Source organism: Thalassophryne amazonica, chromosome 7, assembly GCF_902500255.1.
Source record: "Thalassophryne amazonica chromosome 7, fThaAma1.1, whole genome shotgun sequence".
Taxonomy (NCBI): Eukaryota; Metazoa; Chordata; class Actinopteri; order Batrachoidiformes; family Batrachoididae; genus Thalassophryne; species Thalassophryne amazonica.
Window position 1 is genome coordinate 16,851,094 of NC_047109.1, and position 17,923 is coordinate 16,869,016.

The following is a 17,923-nucleotide window of genomic DNA, read 5'->3' on the forward strand; positions in this document are numbered from 1 at the left end:
TATATCCTTGTCATTTTATATTATATTAATTTACAAACAACAGAAAAGGGACTTAGATTTTGGTACCTCTTCAGTACAGCGAAAAAAATCACATCAGAAATGAATCCAGCTTTGTGCGTCACTGATGCTTTGACATCAACAGTCCAACACAAACTTTAAACAGAAGTCCAAAAATAATTCTGATGATGAAGTCCTTCATGCCGTGCATGAAATCGTCGTCCGTCAGCAAAACAGACTCTGCCATGTTTGTTTTAAAGCGAAGCGCTGTCCGGCTTGTGTGAGTGCGGTGCGTGCTCACACAAGCAGTAAGGGATTTGTGCACGTGTCCACTACCAAAAGACTGTTGTATTTCCTTAGTGCAGCGAAAAAGTCACGTCAGACAGCTTACAGTGCAGTGGATTTGTTTTGTGTGTGTGTGTGTGTTTGTGTGTGTTTGTGTGTCTGCGTGCGTTTTGTGTGTGTGTGCACACGTGTGTAGGTGTGTGTGTGTTGCATTTTTACTTTTATTTTTATTCATTTATTTATTCCTCTGCATTTCCACTTTCACTTCTTTATTTTGGAATTCTGTACTGTTTCACTTTGGATGCATCAATGTTTGAGTCTTAGTAGAGGTTTGTTTCTTATGATTTTACACGACCAAAGAGGACAGAATTTTAAAAATAAATGGGCGCTAAAGTTAGCTGATGGCATGAAAATTTAATATAATAATAATGATAAAATGAGAACATGTGACGTAATGTGCTGCTTGTTGATATCTGAGTTCGCAGACTGCAGTCCAAAGGCATCCTGGTCCAGATGTTCCCTCTTCATGAAAAGGAGAAACTGAAGAAACTTTCTTTTTCCTGGTACAACAAAGCCAAGTTGTCCCTTCAGCCTATCAGTACGTGGACTGCTTCGTTCAGTCTTTCAGAATGGATGGTTTTATTTTTTGACACAGCTTCATCTTGCTGTTTGTATGCGTGTTTGCTCTCCAGATGACATCAGACAGTATTACGGGGAAGGCCTAGCGCTGTACTTTAGCTTCCTGGAGTACTTCACCTTTGCCCTCTTACCCATGGCTCTCTTTGGTGTGCCTTACTACCTGTTTGACTGGGAGGACTACGACAAATACGTTGTGTTTGCTGTGTTCAACTTGATCTGGTGCACTGTTATGCTGGAGGTACGTTCAAAGTCACAATGCTAAACTTACGTTCAGCAGATTTTATATCCCCAGACATCTGTGACCATTTCAACAGAAAATGTGTGTATTTACCAAGTACGCACATCTAATTTATAGACAAAATATCCAGGTACACTCAATATGAGACACAATCACTTAAAAAGTAAAGTTTCAGGACTTATTTTTAGCCACGCAAACTAAAACTCTATTAATTCAATTTCAATTTATTTCATTTATATAGCGCCAAATCACAACAAAGTTGCCTCAAGGCATTTCACACAAGTAAGGTCTATCCTTACCAACCCCTAGAGCAAGAACACAGGCGACAGTGGTAAGAAAAAACTCCCTCTGACCAGACTCAAAGGGGTGACCCTCTACTTGGGCCATGCTACAGACACAATTCACAAAACGAACATACAGGAAATGTTTCTGGTGCACAGGACAGTTTCCAGAACAGATGCCACACCCATCTCTGGATGGAGCCGCACCTCAAACAGAGAGAAAAAAACAGAATCAGGCCTCAGAAAGACAACAAATACAATGTAATGTGTCAACATTAAGCAATAAGAAGAACAAAAGAAATACTAAGCTGATCACCGGCCACTAGCCCTGAGGTCTACTAAAAGACTCAGAATTTAGATAAAGTTGAGGTCGCGGCCTGCTCCGTTTCCTAATGAAATGAATACTATGCCAGTATGCATGACGTCCAGCTTTTCACTGATGCAGGGCAATCTTCTAAGTATTTTATGTGGATGAGATTACCAGCAGTTATCAGCATGTATAACTGAGTATCATCAACGTAGCAATGAAAGGTAATCCCAAAACGCCACAGTATGTGCCCAAGGGGTGCTATATACAGAGAGAAAAGCAGGGGGCCTAAGACGGACCCCTGTGAAACCCCAAATTTCATGTCACTGAGGTTAGAAGTGCTTTCTCAGCTAATTTCAATAGAAATCTTGTGAATTTTCACTTGCTCCAATGACAAATTTCAAGTTAAAAACAAGTAGTATTCATTTTGAGTTTCATTTGACTTCTAATAGGAAGTGTTGCATATTTTACAAACTCCGGAGTAACTTAAAAATCTTTTGTTGAGTCAAAGCAGCTCATTTCATCTCAAATAGGACTCAAAAGATTTTTCTAAAATTCTTCAACTCGGCATGATTTTAAGATTCATTACCCCAAAAACAAGCGCTCATATTTTACATATTAAGTTGCTGTGTGTTACCGTGCATCCACAAAGTATTCACAGCACTTCACTTTTTTTCACATTTTGTTATATTACAGCCTTATTCCAAAATGGGTGAAATGCATTTTTTCCTCAAAATTCTACTCACAACACCCCACAATGACAATGTGAAAAAAGGGGGTTTTTTAATTTAGATTTTTGCAAATTTATTAAAAATAAATCTTAGCAATGCATATATTCACGTTTTATGATTTATGTTTCATTGTTTTTTTTGTTTTTTTTGTGGAGTCTTTTTGAAAATGATAAACATGACTGTTAATAAACACTTTCCAGATGAAGCGATTGCGGGTTTTTAGTTTGAATCTGTAACGCTCTGTGAAAAGCTGATGGTGTCTTCCGTTAGGTATGGAAGCGGCACAGTGCTACACTAGCTTACTGCTGGGGCACGCTGAGCAGGAAAAAGGCCTTTGAAGAACCTCGACCCGGTTTTCACGGTGTGCTCGGGTTCAACCCTGTGACAGGTCGGGAAGAGCCGCTGTACTCCAGTACCAAGAGGCTGCTTCGTGTCTACCTGGTGTCTCTGCCTTTTGTCCTGCTCTGTCTCTACATGTCGCTCTACGTCATGATGATCTACTTCATGATGGAGGGATGGGCTCTGGCAGTCCATGATGAGGACCCGACCTTTTGGACAGGAATCTTGGTCTTTATTCCCAGTGTCATCTATGCTGTGGTCATAGAAGTCATGAACCTGATCTACAGATATGCTGCAGAGTTTCTCACTAAGTGGGGTGAGTTTTTACTGTTACAAATATTTTCTCACTGCAACACTTTATTTATTTTTATTCTGTCAGCAGAGACAATTTAGCATCAGTGCTGAGGTCCTAAACTTTGAACCATGATAAAACTAACAGTATGCTGAGTTTTGTTTTAAAAGATATTTATTTATGCATTTACTTAATTGGGAGAAATTCTTCATGCTTTGGACCAAGATCTATTGGACCAATGCCATTAAAATTCATGTGCAGCATGATGATTTTCTGAAAAACTGATGGGTTTTTGTAAAATTTAGTAAATATATTCCTTGGGGATGCTCATGGTACGTTGGGCTTTCTGATGAACGTCTGTGGGCCCTCCAGGGTCCCGGGGGTGGGGGATATTTCACACAGTTCTATTTCTTTCAGAAAAAAACTGTTCAATAACTTTTTTTCTTCTCATTTTGCATTAAGATTCTCTGAGTGGCTGCCTCCAGACAAAAAAAAAAAAAGTCATTGTCCTTGTTGTTCTAAGGACCACCCACAGGGTCCCCAAAAGCAATTAATAGATAAAGAACTGCTCAGTATATAGATTCATTAAATCTGCGTCGACCTACACAAAGCTTTTTGCTGACCTTGAATCAGTAATGCCGCTTCCTCTTTCTTTGTCTCAAAGACTTCAGGGTCTCCTGACCTTATTTTTTTTTTTTTTTTTAGAAATGTTAGCTGTTAGTTCCACTGTCAACAACTTTTTACAAATTTCAGAGATAAAAAAAAAACTTAATTCAACAGCTTCCAAAGCTGTAAGTTGTTGTTAACTGTCAAATACATTAGCCCCAAGTTGTATTATTGTCTGTCTGTCTGTCTGTCTCTCTCTCTGTTTACCAATGTCATCATTTTGAGAAAAAAAAAAAAAAATCAAACAATGCATTTTAAGTCTTTCAAAAATATGTATCAGTGACTTAATAATTACAAAATGCACGTGACCTGAAGTCTAACCCTCAGGGTGTGTAATTAGTAAAATAAAATTTGTAATCTTAACTTATCAGAACACCACAGACCAGGTTCATAAAGATCAGATCAGGTCTGGGATCCAGAATACTACAGAATCTCCATGGCTCCTGGATGGTGACCACCCAGGCAGGCAGTCAGTCCACCCCCACCTCTGTCTACTCCAGCCAGGTGGAAATATGGGTGTGTCCTTGACCTTCTCCAGCAGCTGGGGTCCTCAACACTGATGCATCTGTGTCCTAGATCATGATCAGAGAAATGCGCCACATGGCCAGAATGTCATAGCTGATGTACCCTCACAGTGCAAGTGATCCTCCTCATGTGAGTCCCTCTAACTAACCTCACGTTCGACACAAAGTCATTCCAGCGGTACCCAAGTATCCTTCAAAGAGACCTGTCGTTGCGTTAGCTCACCTATCCATCCATCCATCCATCCATCCATCCATTTTCTTCCGCTTTATCTGGAGTCGGGTCGCGGGGGTAGCAGCTCAAGCAAAGCCGCCCAGACCTCCCGATCCACACACACCTCCCCCAGCTCCTCCGGGGGAACCCCAAGGCGTTCCCAAGCCAGCCGAGAGATGTAGTCCCTCCAGCGTGTCCTGGGTCTTCCCTGGGGCCTCCTCCCAGTGGGACGTGCCCGGAACACCTCTCCAGCGAGGTGTCCAGGGGGCATCCGGAAAAGATGCCCGAGCCACCTCAACTGACTCCTTTCGACGTGGAGGAGCAGCGGCTCGACTCCGAGCTCCTCCCAAGTGACCGAGCTCCTCACCCTATCTCTAAGGGAGCGCCCAGCCACCCTGCGGAGGAAACTCATCTCGGCCGCTTGTACTCGCGATCTCATTCTTTCGGTCATGAGCCAAATCTCATGACCATAGGTGAGGATCGGAACGTAGATCGATCGGTAAATCAAGAGCTTTGCCCCCCTACTCAGCTCTCTCTTCATCACGACGGTCCGATACAGCGACCGCATCACTGCAGATGCTGCACCAATCCGTCTATCGATCTCACGCTCCATCCGTCCCTCACTCGTGAACAAGACCCCGAGATACTTAAACTCCTCCACTTGAGGCAAGGACACTCCACCGACCTAAAGAGGGCAAAGCACCTTCTTCCGGTCGAGAACCATGGCCTCGGATTTGGAGGTGCTGATTTTCATCCCGGAAGCTTCACACTCGGCTGCAAACCGCCCCAGTGCACGCTGAAGGTCCTGATTTAACAAAGCCAACAGAACCACATCATCCGCAAACAGCAGAGACGAGATTCTGTGGTTCCCAAACCAGACCCCCTCTACACCCTGGCTGCGCCTAGAAATTCTGTCCATAAAAATAATGAACAGAACCGGTGACAAAGGGCAGCCCTGGGGGAGGCCAACGTGCACTGGAAACAGGTTTGACTTACTACCGGCAATGCGAACCAAGCTCCTGCTGCGGTCGTACAGGGACTGGATAGCCCTTAGCAAAGGACCCCGGACCCTGTACTCCCGGAGCACTCCCCACAGGGTGCCCCGAGGGACACGGTCGAACGCCTTCTCCAGATCCACAAAACACATGTGGACTGGTTGGGCGAACTCCCATGAACCGTCGAGCACCCGATGGAGCGTGTAAAGCTGGTCCAGTGTGCTGCGACCAGGACGAAAACTACACTGCTCCTCCTGAATCCGAGGTTCGACCATCGGTCGAATTCTCCTCTCCAGTACTCTGGAATAGACCTTACCGGGGAAGCTGAGGAGTGTGATCCCCCTATAGTTGGAACACACCCTCCGGCCCCCCTTCTTAAACAGAGGGACCACCACCCCGGTCTGCCAACCCAGAGGCACTGTTCCCGATCGCCACGCGATGTTGCAGAGGCGTGTCAGCCAAGACAGCCCCACAACATCCAGAGACCTAAGGTACTCAGGACGGATTTCATCCACCCCAGGGGCCTTGCCACCGAGGAGCTTTCTAACCACCTCGGTGATTTCGGCCTGGGTAATGGATGAGTCCGCCTCTGAGTCCCCAGTCTCTGCTTCCTCTTCGGAAGACGTGACGATGGGATTGAGGAGATCCTCGAAGTACTCCTTCCACCGCCCGACAACATCCCCAGTCAGGGTCAACAGCTCCCCACCCGCACCGTAAACAGTGCTGGTGGAGAGCTGCTTCCGCCTCCTGAGGCGTCGGACAGTTTGCCAGAATCTCTTCAAGGCCGACCGATAGTCCTCCTCCATAGCCTCCCCGAACTCCTCTGAGACCCGAGTTTTTGCCTCTGCGACCGCACAGGCTGCGGCACGCTTGGCCTGCCGGTACCTGTCAGCTGCCTCTGGGGTCCCACCTACCAACAAAGATAAGTAGGACTCCTTCTTCAGCTTGACAGCATCCCTTATGTCCGGTGTCCACCACCGGGTTCGGGGATTGCCGCCGCGACAGGCACCAGAGACCTTGTGACCACAGCTATGAGCAGCCGCATCGACAATGGAGGTGGAGAATATGGTCCACTCAGACTCCATGTCTCCAACCTCCCCCGGGATCTGGGAGAAGCTCTCCCGGAGGTGGGAGTTGAAGACCTCGCTGACAGAGGGTTCCGCCAGTCGTTCCCAGCAGACCCTCACGATACGTTTGGGCCTGCCAGGTCTACCCTCCTAGCGGATCCAACTCACGACCAGGTGGTGGTCAGTCGAGAGCTCTGCCCCTCTCTTCACTCAAGTGTCCGAGACATGTGGCCAAATGTAAGATGATACGACTACAAAGTCGATCATCGACCTCCGGCTCAGGGTGTCCTGGTGCCACCTGCACTTATGGACACCCTTGTGCCCGAACATGGTGTTCGTGATGGACAAACTGTGACTAGCACAGAAGTCCAACAACTGAACACCACTCGGGTTCAGATCAGGGAGGCCGTGCTTCCCGATCACCCCACTCCAGGTCTCGCTGTCGCCGCCCTCGTGGGCGTTGAAATCCCCCAGGAGAACAATGGAGTCCCCAGTCGGAGCGCTATCTAGTACCCCTCCCAGGGACTCCAGGAAGGTCGGCTACTCTGCACTGCCGCTCGGCCCGTAGGCCAAGACAACGGTGAGAGATCTGTCCCCGACCCGAAGGCGTAGGGACGCGACCCTCTCGTTCACCGGAGTGAACTCCAACACTTGGTGACTGAGCTAGGGAGCAATAAGCAATGCGACCCAGAAAAATGAAGCGTCCAGCCCCTCTCCAGGAGTTGGGTACCAGAGCCCAAGCTGTGCGTGGAGGTGAGCCCGACTATCTCTAGTTGGTATCTCTCAACCTCCCGCACAAGCTCAGGCTCCTTCCCCCAAAGCGAGGTGACATTCCACATCCCAACTGCCAGGGGCTGTGAGCATGGACCGGGCCGCCGGGCCACCCGCCCTCGACCGCCACCCAATCCTCTCTGCACCCGACCCCCATGGCCCCCTCTGCAGGTGGTGAACCCACAGGAGGGCAGGCCCACGTCACTCTTTTGGGAGGCCGGGCCCCATGGGCTAAGGCCCGACAAACCAGGCGCTCGCGCGCGAGCCCCAACCCCAGGCCTGGCTCCAGGGTTGGACCCCGGCTCCGCCCTACCGGGCGACGTCTCTGTCCTTGATCTTTTACTGGTCATGGACGTTCTGAACTGCCCTTAGTCTGACCCATCACCTAGGACCTGTTTGCCTTGGGAGACCCTACAGGGAGCACAAAGCCCCCGACAACATAGCTCCTAGGATCACCCGGTACGCAAACTCCCCCACCATGATAAGGTGGCAGCTAGATGGGGAGTGTTAGCTCACCTATTTTTAAATAATTAATGACTGGTTCTATCAATGTTTTGAAAGTGGTTTGAAATTCACCATCTGCTGGCGCACCTTAAATGAGTCATACTACTTGGCATTGTGAGGGAACATCAGCTATGACACTATGACCACGTGGTGCACTTCCCTGAGAATGATCCAGTGTGCATTTGCCTCAGTGTTTAGAGTGACAGCAATAGTAAAAAGGCTGAGGGGACACCAACACTTTGAACTGTGGGGTGTTCAGATCAGATGGATCTCCAGTGTTGAAGTTGTCACTGTGGCCACCCCAATCATGCGCTGATGAGGGCGTCTAGTTTTATTCACCTGAGATTAATCCTTTCCAGTGCTCCTGATTGAATGCATTCACTATGAAAGGAAACTCGTTGATTATTTCCTTTTGAATTTTACTAAAATTGTGTAAACTCTCCACTGATTTGTATTTTAATTCTATGAGGAAGGACCCGAGTGAAATACTGAATGTTTTTCCTCGTTGTGTATTTAGAAAATCACCGACTGGAGTCTTCCCATCAGAATCACCTGGTTCTCAAAGTTTTAGTAGTGAGTATGAAACAATGGTATTATTGCATGTTTTCCAAATTTTAATGTAATGAGTGCTTTAGACATTTCATGCCACTCATTGTTGTCATCTTGATTCTTTTCTTTTCAGTTTAACTTTTTCAACTGTTTTGCCTCGTTGTTCTACATTGCCTTTGTGATGCAGGACGTGGTGCTGCTCCGACAGGTAGGCCACCCTTTCTCCCCTTATTACTGTGTTATTCCCTCCAATTTTTCATTTTGTTTATTATTTGCTCTTTGAAATTTGGTTCCACCACTCATTGTTTTCACCCCACAATCTATATTTATATAGTGCTCATTCATCTGAATCAGATGCTCAGAGTGCGCGCGCGCACAAGTGTCAGGTCATGCAAAGAGCTCACTACACACTGGGAGCAACTTGCAGATTAAGGACCTTGCCCAAGGGACTTTAGTGATTTTGCAACCTGACAGGGGTTTGAACTGAGGATCCTTTGGTCTCAAGTCCACCATTTACCACTCGACCATCACCTCACTAAAGAGCACCTCATCTCATTGAAACTATTTCTTGATGGTGAATTGTGGAAGGCTCGGTTTTGGGAATGACAACATGGCTAATGAAACCATTCTGTCATTGCTCCAAGAAGCACAGAGAAATTATCTACAGCTACAGGTTGTCTTGTGTGCGTCGTACAGTGGAGAACGCATTTGGAATCTTGTCTCAAAGGTAATTATTTACGTGTAATAGATAGGTATTGTAATGGATTGATGAAACACTTGCATTTTCATTCCTTATTAGTTACATAATGTATCTGTAAAGTTGTTTATTATAGATGTAACATCTCATCATCTCAATTTCAAGTTCAGATGCGCTGCACGCAACGACACACAGTGACACACAGTGTTTTCTAATAGGTTGTGCAGTGTTCACGCTTAATTCACAAAATGAATGCGTGCCAGAAGTTTTAAACATTTCAAAGTTTTCTCTGTGCACTGGCACGCATACAGTTTACTATGGGTTTATGCACTGACACACCAGATTGGAAGATCTTTAAATAAAGTGTCAAAAAAACAAAACAAAAAACAATATCTCTCTTCTGTCTTGTAGGCTTCATTTTATTATCATCTCTTCTTGCTTTAAGGTTTATCATGTATTACATTTTCTTGATTTTTCAAGAAAAATGATTTTGTAGTCATGAATTAGACATAATTAGACAGCTCCTCCCCTGCTATTTGATGTGATGGTGAAGTATGTTGGCTGCAGATTAGGCATGTGAATCTCATCACTGATAACGATTCCATACGCATCTCTATACACTACCAGGGGTACGATACGTATAGCAATACACGATGATACTGACGATATGATGCGATACGTTTCACCCCTGTTCTCGATTCAATGAGATTTGATATGTATTTGATGGCAATTCAATTCCTCACAATCCGATATGAAGCGATTCAACATGATGCAAAGAAATTATACCAATAATTTTAATAGAAAATAAGAAGCTGCAATTCAGTATGGTACTATGGTATTCTTCTTCTTCTGATTCTGCTAGAGGCAGAGGATTTGTTTTACTCCTTAAAATCAGAAAATTTACCAGATTCAACATTATGGAACAGGAATCAGGTCCCTCATATGTGGAACCTGCTTCACCACAGTGTCAGAACTTAAACAGTAAGACAGCATCCCTCTCTGAGTGAATTAAGTTGAGTCACTCATTGACAGAGTCCCACCTTGGCAAAAGTAATGAGATACTTTTCTCACCAGAGTTTTGCTGGAGGTTTGCAATCTGCCGAATGTCCGAGTGGAGCAGCAGCGGCCGTATGGTTTAGCAGCACGGCATTCTTTATGAACGACCTGCAAACGCCTGATTTAAATGTTTTAGGTGCATCAGAAATCTCCAACCTCGCAGTCCATGTTGTTGTGGTAGAAATGTGCTTTCTGGCTTCCGGCTGTGTTCAAAACAAACCGTGAAGCAGGGATGGTGCATCCATGTGCCTTGGAAAAAAAATCGATGCAGGCATGTGGCGAGCGATGCGATCACGATTTCACCTGTCAATTGAATCAATGCACACTGAATGTAATTCGCATCGCGCACGTTTGTACCTAGATACCGATTCGTTTTGATTAATCTCCACATGCCTACTGCAAACTGTTGTGCCCATGACATTTAGAGCTGGGTGTTAAATCTAGATTCCTGACCTCTTAAAAAGTTTCTAATACAATAACCCAAGTCATTTATTTGATTGTAAAATCCAACACACTGTTGGTAATGCTGCGTTTACACATAACGACAAGTCACGAATGTACACATTCTTGGCCGCTGATCACGAATGTGATTATTCGGGGCAGAGGCGTCAGGTGTCCTCAGGAACTGCTGCAACCTGTTACCACACGTTACGATTAATGGCACGTGTTGCTGGAGAATGATCAGGAACCATTACGCACGGTCAAGAATAGTGTTCCGCGTTGTTGCGCGCTATTGCGCGTAACAGCGCATCGTTAAGTTCTGTCACGTTGTGAACGAGGTGAATTGTCTCCACACACACACACACCCATATTCATCCAACTGAATTCAGATCACTCCAGTTTTTCAGAAGAACTTTGTGACTGCATGCGTAGTTGGGCTCTGTGCCATGGAGTGGCGCAGAGAGGAGGAGGACAGAGCCAGATGTGTGGCTTCATGCGGCTCTCGTCTCGCGCATTTTCCCAACATCAGGCACATGCAGCAGGTGGAATACCTGCAGGAGCGCGCTGAAGAGCACTGAAATTAGACTTTTAGCCGACTTGGTGTCAGCAATCAAACTGAATGCGATGCAGCACGGTTTAATTGTGCGCGCGCTTCTTCCTCCGCCGGACTGGAGGAGGTGCAGAGATGTCTGGCTGCACTTGAGTCTCCTCTCGCTCCTCTGGTTGCTCAGACTCGTTCTCCCGCTCATCGGTTACAACAGCAGGTGGAACACCTGCAGGAGCGTCCTGAGGAGTTTCAGCAGGAACTGTGAAACATTTGGAGCCGAGTTTAATTGTGCGCACGTGACAGAAAACTGATTCGTCGTGGCGCGCAGTGAAATGTAACGCAGTGTTACAAGTCGTGTCAAAACGTGACAGTTTCCGTGTCACTTCGTAATAACGCGTGACAGTTTGGGCTCTAAGACCCATCACAGGAACGACTACGAACGTTGTCACGTTCTATTAATAATCACTACTCATCAAGACGGATCAATACGCTCAGTTGCGACCTCCACGACGTGAGACGAAATGAGGGTGGTGTGTGACATTCGTGGAAGATTTTTTGACAGGCAAAAAACATGCTCCACGAATATCAAGAATATCACGCACCAACACGGACTATTAAGAAACATATTTAGATGCGTTAAGTCACATTAAGAATGTCAAGAATGTGTCACGAATGACAGAAAAATTACGTTCGTATCGTGTCTTGGTTACGTGTAAATGCACCTTTAAAATTTATATAGACTTCATACTGTGGGTGGGCACGTGCATGTGCATGATTGCACATGTACGCCTGATAACTTCTAATGTGCACATCGGGCCTGTCAATATATGTTGCACTGGGGCCCATGCTGAGGTTGCTATGCCACTGTGGATTGGACTCTTGAGCTGTGGGACAGTCGCAGGAATTTTTCATTATCTTCTGATAGAAAAGAAAATGTGGACACATGCAGTAGTAATGAATATTATTTATAGTTAAAGTACCTTTAAAGCTCACTCCAAAAAGTAAAGTTTTCCATTTGAAAGTTTCTTCTGGATTTAGTTTGATTCTTTAGTTATTGTCTCTTGTTGTTTCTGCATCCAGAGTCTGGCCACGCTGCTGATCACCAGCCAGATCTTGAACCAGATCATGGAGGCCTTCCTGCCCTACTGGCTCCAGAGGAGACGCAACAAGAAGATGATCCGCAGAGTCCAGAAGAGGATAACCCTGCTGGATAAGGAGCTTCCTCTGGCTGACCAGGTCAGGCTGGAGGCTGACATGAGCACATACTTGGTGGGTTTTCTATTCTCTCTGTCTCTCTCCAGAGTATAAGTTGCAGTTTTTTCTTTTTTCCTGCCAGTTTTGTGGGTCATGTGATGTATACTCCTGTGCAAATAATAGTAATAATAATACTCTATTTCAAACTCATAAAACGTGGCACCTGGGCAGCTGATCAAGTAGGGGGTTTGTCTATTAAGTTTCAATTAACATCCAATATGTTGTCACTCAAGGTGCCCTGACACTTGCACGACTTTGATCTGTGCACTTGCATGCACTCTGCCATGCAGGAGAGTAAACTTGTCGCAAACCATTGTAAACTGTGCGCGGCTTTGTGCAAGTGCTCAAAGAAAATTTTGAAATGTTCAAAATCTCCGTCACGCATTAATTATGTGAACTTCATGGGAACATTACGCAAACAATTAAAAACACTGAGTGCGAGTATTGCGTCAGCACACCACATCAGAGCTGACCGATTATAACGAGATGTTAAATCTATCATAAATGTACTTTTACAGCTGGTACCAAGAAGGAATGAACGTGCAACTGTTTTACCAAGCCATTACAATATAAACATTACAAATTTTTAGATGGTTCCAAAATATGTTCTCCACCTCATGCGGCATAGGAGAGAGACAGAAAAGCTCCAGCTGAAACAGTCCTTTGTGATTACAGAAGCGATTAGAGGTGTTTTCAACAGCCAAACTCTGCTACGAAATAATTATTTGATATACGCAGCATCCAGTGCATAAAGCGTGGCATCTAGTGGAACAAAGCACAGGATCCAGCTGGGAACACAGCGGGTGGGATTGTCACGATGAATTGTGCGAGAGTGCGGAGCCAAAATGCATGCAAGTGTCAGGGCACCTTTACTTACTCACTCCCCTTCTAACTCTTAAGTAATTAAGGGTCACGGGGAATACGTTGTTAATTGCTTGTTTATTTGTCCACCTTGTTTTTTTCCACCTTCAGAACTCCTTGCACTAGGATGGAGCTTATTTTGAAAAGTTTTGAAATTTAATACTCTGACCCTCTGAATAGGTTACAAATGATGAGAAAATAGGCTGTGTAAATTTTTTTTTTGTATGAATGAATGAATGAATGAATGACTTTTTAGAGGTAGCTCAAAAGCATTGACATTTTGCTATGTTCATGCTTTATAGTTTATGGACGTAGTCTTAATTTTAATTTAACCTTTAACCAGGTTAGTCCCATTGAGATCGAGACCTCTTTTGCAAGGGAGACCTGGACAATTTAAAGTTTCCAATTCACCTAACCTGCATGTCTTTAAATGTGGGAGGAAATGGGAGCACCCGGAAGAAAGAACATGCAAACTCCACACAGAAAGGCCACAGGTGGGACTCAAACCCATGACCTTCTTGCCATGAGACAACAGTGCCAACCACTAAGTCACCGTGCTGCCGAACGCTATATAACGCTATACAAACTAAAGCTTGAAAATCACCTGTGGAGGCCATCTTGAATTCCTAAAGTGAGCTCCAGGAGGATTCATCAGGACTTTTAATATGTTGTTGAGGATGGGGCACCATTAATCTTTAGTTTGTATAGTGTTATATAGCAGAAAATAGAAAATTTTAATGCATTTGAGCTACCTCTAAAAATGAATTTATACAAACAAAATTTTACACAGCATGTTTTTTCATCAATTGGAACCTATTCAGGAGCTCAGAGTATTCAATTTCAAAATTTTGTAAAATAGGGACCACCCTAGCACACACCACAAGTTGAGGGCTTCCTCCAAAAATCCGCTGTTCAATTCTCCACCTATGTCCATCTGATATTTTCTGTTGTCCAAACTGCACCAAATAACATCTAATATGTAAACGGTAAATGGCTTGCATTTAAATTGTGTATTCATGATCAAAGCACTTTGCATTATTGCCTCACATTCACTCTCTCAAACACACACACACACTGATATCACAGTGCTGCCATGCAAGATGATCAATTGCACACCAGGAGCAATTTAGGTTTTAAGGGCCTTGCCCAAGGGCCTGGAGTCATTTACTTGTTTATGTAAATGTTTATTTCTCCATCTTGCTTGTCTTTGGAATTACAAATTCCTTATGTGAAGTAACAGCACATGCTGTGGTGTGCACATGTGCTACACTGAGTTTCCCCTCTGTTAAACTCGTCCTCAGAATAAATGTGTATGATTAATAAAAAAATTCACTGACAAACTAATTTCTAATGATATTGTTTGATTAATTGTTTCAAGTTTTCAGAGCGGGAAAATATTGAAATTTTAACAGAAATGTGTCATTTGTTTTGCCTGTATTCTTTGGTTTTAATCGTCTGTACTTGTGCTGGTTTCTTGGTATGCCAGGGTACGTTTGATGACTATCTGGAGCTCTTCCTGCTGTTCGGTTACGTCAGTCTCTTCTCCTGCGTCTATCCTCTGGCTGCTGTCCTCGTTGTGCTGAACAACATCACTGAAGTTTATTCTGATGCCTTCAAGATGTGCCGTGTGTTCAGACGACCCTTTTCCGACCCAGCAGCCAACATCGGAGTTTGGCAGGTGAGTGAGGGGCTAATATGTCTCTCATTTATAGAATGTGGGACCCGATCTGGATCCATTTGATCTTGAAGTAAATACTCAAGTCAGTCAGAGGCATATAATCCATGATTGAGGTTATTTTTTTTTTTAATTTAATGGTCCAGTCTCTTTGTGGTAAAAAATGATATATAAAAATCAAACAACTAGAATCTAGATTTATTTGGACTTAGCCACAGTACCACCCCATCATGTGTAAGTCATTCTGCATCAGTTGCAGAAGATGTAGTCCAAATGTCATCATTGATCCTATCTATCAAGTCTCCTTGAATCAATTTTGTGAATTTTGGAACTTCTGTAATCCTTTACTTGGGGACACAATGTCAAATTGCATCCAGGACAGTAAGTAGTCCTCCAGCCTGCAAATAACTTCGTGGAATTGGCACTCCAGTCGCCATAAAATGTCTCGCATTGCTTGACTTCAGAAAAGAAGTTCTCTCTGGATTTGTGATTGTCCTGGATCAAGACAAAGGTTCGGGCTTTCAGTGACTTCTTGGACTCAATCATCAGGAGTGACATCAAGTTATATCAGGAGTGACGATCATGTCTCTGGGTCCTCGGCCTTTGAGATCAAGAGATGACAGAGTATAGCTTATGGAGTCATGAGGTCACTGGACAGATGTGTGTGATGATGATGCTGATATATTTGCAGGAGAATGAAGATCCAAGTCTTTAAGGTCCTGGTGCTTCCTGTCTTACTATATGTTTGTGAGACTTGGACACTAACCAGAGACCTAAAGTGATGACTGGATGTCTTTGGTACCAGGTCCGTTAGGAGGATCCTTGGGTGCCACAGGAATGTCTTTGTGTCAAATGAACAGTTTCTTAGGGAGACACAGATGAGGAGGTTCTCTCAAATTGTGATGAAACATCTGTCATGTGGCACATTCCTGTGAGCATAGTCCAGGAAAAAACCAAGAACACGCCCACCTATGGTCTGGTTGACATTGATGGCTACTTTTGAGGTGGTAGGGATGGACTGGATTTCTGCCTGGGTGGTTACCATTCAGGACCCAGAACAGTGGGACGAGCTGCACTGTTGTGTCCTCCCAGACTTGACCTGTAAACAGTCCAGATCAGATGCTTTGTCTGGATCTGGTTGGTGGAGACTCAGGAAGAAATGGAGCCTGGTCAGCTTCCACAGTCTCTGACTGATTTATTATTATTTTTTTTTTTAATCAAAAGCACATTTCCACATACTGAACTGTTCAGAGCCCATGCATGTCCTTTCCTGCTGTGGGTCACTTCCCTCTGCAACGTTGTGTGAGTTCACTGGCCATAGCAAGAGCACGTTACCCTGGAGGCCGTTGGTCATATTTTTAGCACGCCATTGTAACCTGAAGAGACTCGATCAGGATGTTCCTCACAGTGTGTTGTTCCCTGCTGGTAAACATCTGACATTGCTGATGAGTCGTCTTTGTCTTGGTATATCAGCTTGCCTTCGAGGCCATGAGTGCCATTGCTGTTGTGACCAACTGTGCGCTGATCGGGATGTCTCCACAAGTCAAGGCTTACTTCCCCGAGTCACCGACGCAGCTCATACTGTGGACAGTCGCTGTTGAGGTAACACACACACACACACACAAATATTTCACAACGTTTTTTCATTTTAGTCGTCTGTCACAGCAAATTGAAGCTGAACAAATGAGTATGAGCTTGTAGGAGACACTACAGTAATTTCTGAACATTTATGAGTGAACACTGAAGTTTATTTCATGTTTTTACACATTCCCACATGATTAAGGGTCCCAAAGTAATTGGACAACTAACTGCTTAGTTTTTTCATGCAGCCATGCCGCATGTAGCAACCTGATTCTCAGAAGTGAAGTAGAGTAGGTCCTGACTAGTACTGGGCTGGGAACAACTTGAGTTATTGTTAGAATGACTTACACTGGGTCACCCTTCTGATTCTGGTCTGCTTGATGTTTCTTCCTCAAAAAATGTTTGAGGGAGTTTTTCCCTATGTCGTCACTGTTGCTGATGTGCTTGCTCAGGGGGTTTGGTAATGTAGACCTTACCTTTATGAAGTGCTTGGGGTAACTTGTGTTGTGATTTGGCGCAATATAAATAAATTGAATTGAATTGAATTTTGAACACCAGGTGCAGTGAGCAGGTTTCTCCATGGAGTTGTGTTAGCAAGTTATAAAAGTTATGTCAAATCCCATTGAGGACCTGGACTGGAAAACAAACAAACAAAAAACTATATAAATGAATCATTTAACTACAAGTAAAGAGACAGAACATCTAGATCTGAGTTGAAGTTTGAATTTGCACTTGGAGCCTGTGGTTTAAAGTCCTACATGTAATACAATCCCTAACCTAAAGAAATCAAACCCCTCACAGTCACAGCAAAAAACATCGGTGGGGTTTGTTTTTGCCTTGTCCACGGTTTCTCTGTAAACTTTTCAATTTTGCACAATAACTAAAGAACGGCTCATCTGATTGAAGCCTTTTCTTGGTCATGTATTGGAGGAGGTCAGAGGAAACTTCCTTTAGAAAGTGGACATAGCCCGTCACCCAGTACGGTTGCCATAGCCACCATCTTGATTTTCATTTCTGCACAATAACTAAAGAACACCTTGTCTGACTGAAACCATTTTTTTGGTTGTGTATTGTGCAGGTCAGAGGAAGGTTCCTTCAGAAAAAAAAGGGGTCAGTCACCACATACTAGTTGAAATCATATATCAACTTCACAGACGAGGGGCAGCAGCAACATGTCCATGCTTCACGTTGCTCTTTTTTTTTATTGGCAAAGAAAAATGTCTTCAGGGCAGCGTGGTGGTCAGTACAGTTGCTTCCAGAACAGAAGATTCCCGATTGCTCCGAGGTGACGCTTTAGCTTGGGTCACTGCGTTGTGGAGTAATAACTCTCCATTGTTAGGATCCTTTAAGGATTTCTCTCGGGAGTTCCGCTTGGTTTTTGACCATCCGGTGAAAACAAATACCGTTGCCCAACG

General features: G+C 44.5%; 1 protein-coding gene across 2 annotated transcripts in view; it reads left to right on the top strand.

Annotated features, from left to right (window-relative positions):
• The window catches only part of ano10a (anoctamin 10a), a 66,377-nt gene that overhangs the window by 16,590 nt on the left and 31,864 nt on the right, over positions 1-17,923 (top strand). For both annotated transcript variants that reach the window (XM_034173904.1, XM_034173903.1), the window contains exons 5-12: positions 761-880; positions 975-1,159; positions 2,749-3,133; positions 8,365-8,420; positions 8,530-8,604; positions 12,218-12,406; positions 14,739-14,930; positions 16,401-16,529. In XM_034173904.1, coding sequence (XP_034029795.1) covers positions 761-880; positions 975-1,159; positions 2,749-3,133; positions 8,365-8,420; positions 8,530-8,604; positions 12,218-12,406; positions 14,739-14,930; positions 16,401-16,529 — 1,331 coding nt within the window. The remainder of the gene's footprint in view (positions 1-760; positions 881-974; positions 1,160-2,748; positions 3,134-8,364; positions 8,421-8,529; positions 8,605-12,217; positions 12,407-14,738; positions 14,931-16,400; positions 16,530-17,923) is intronic.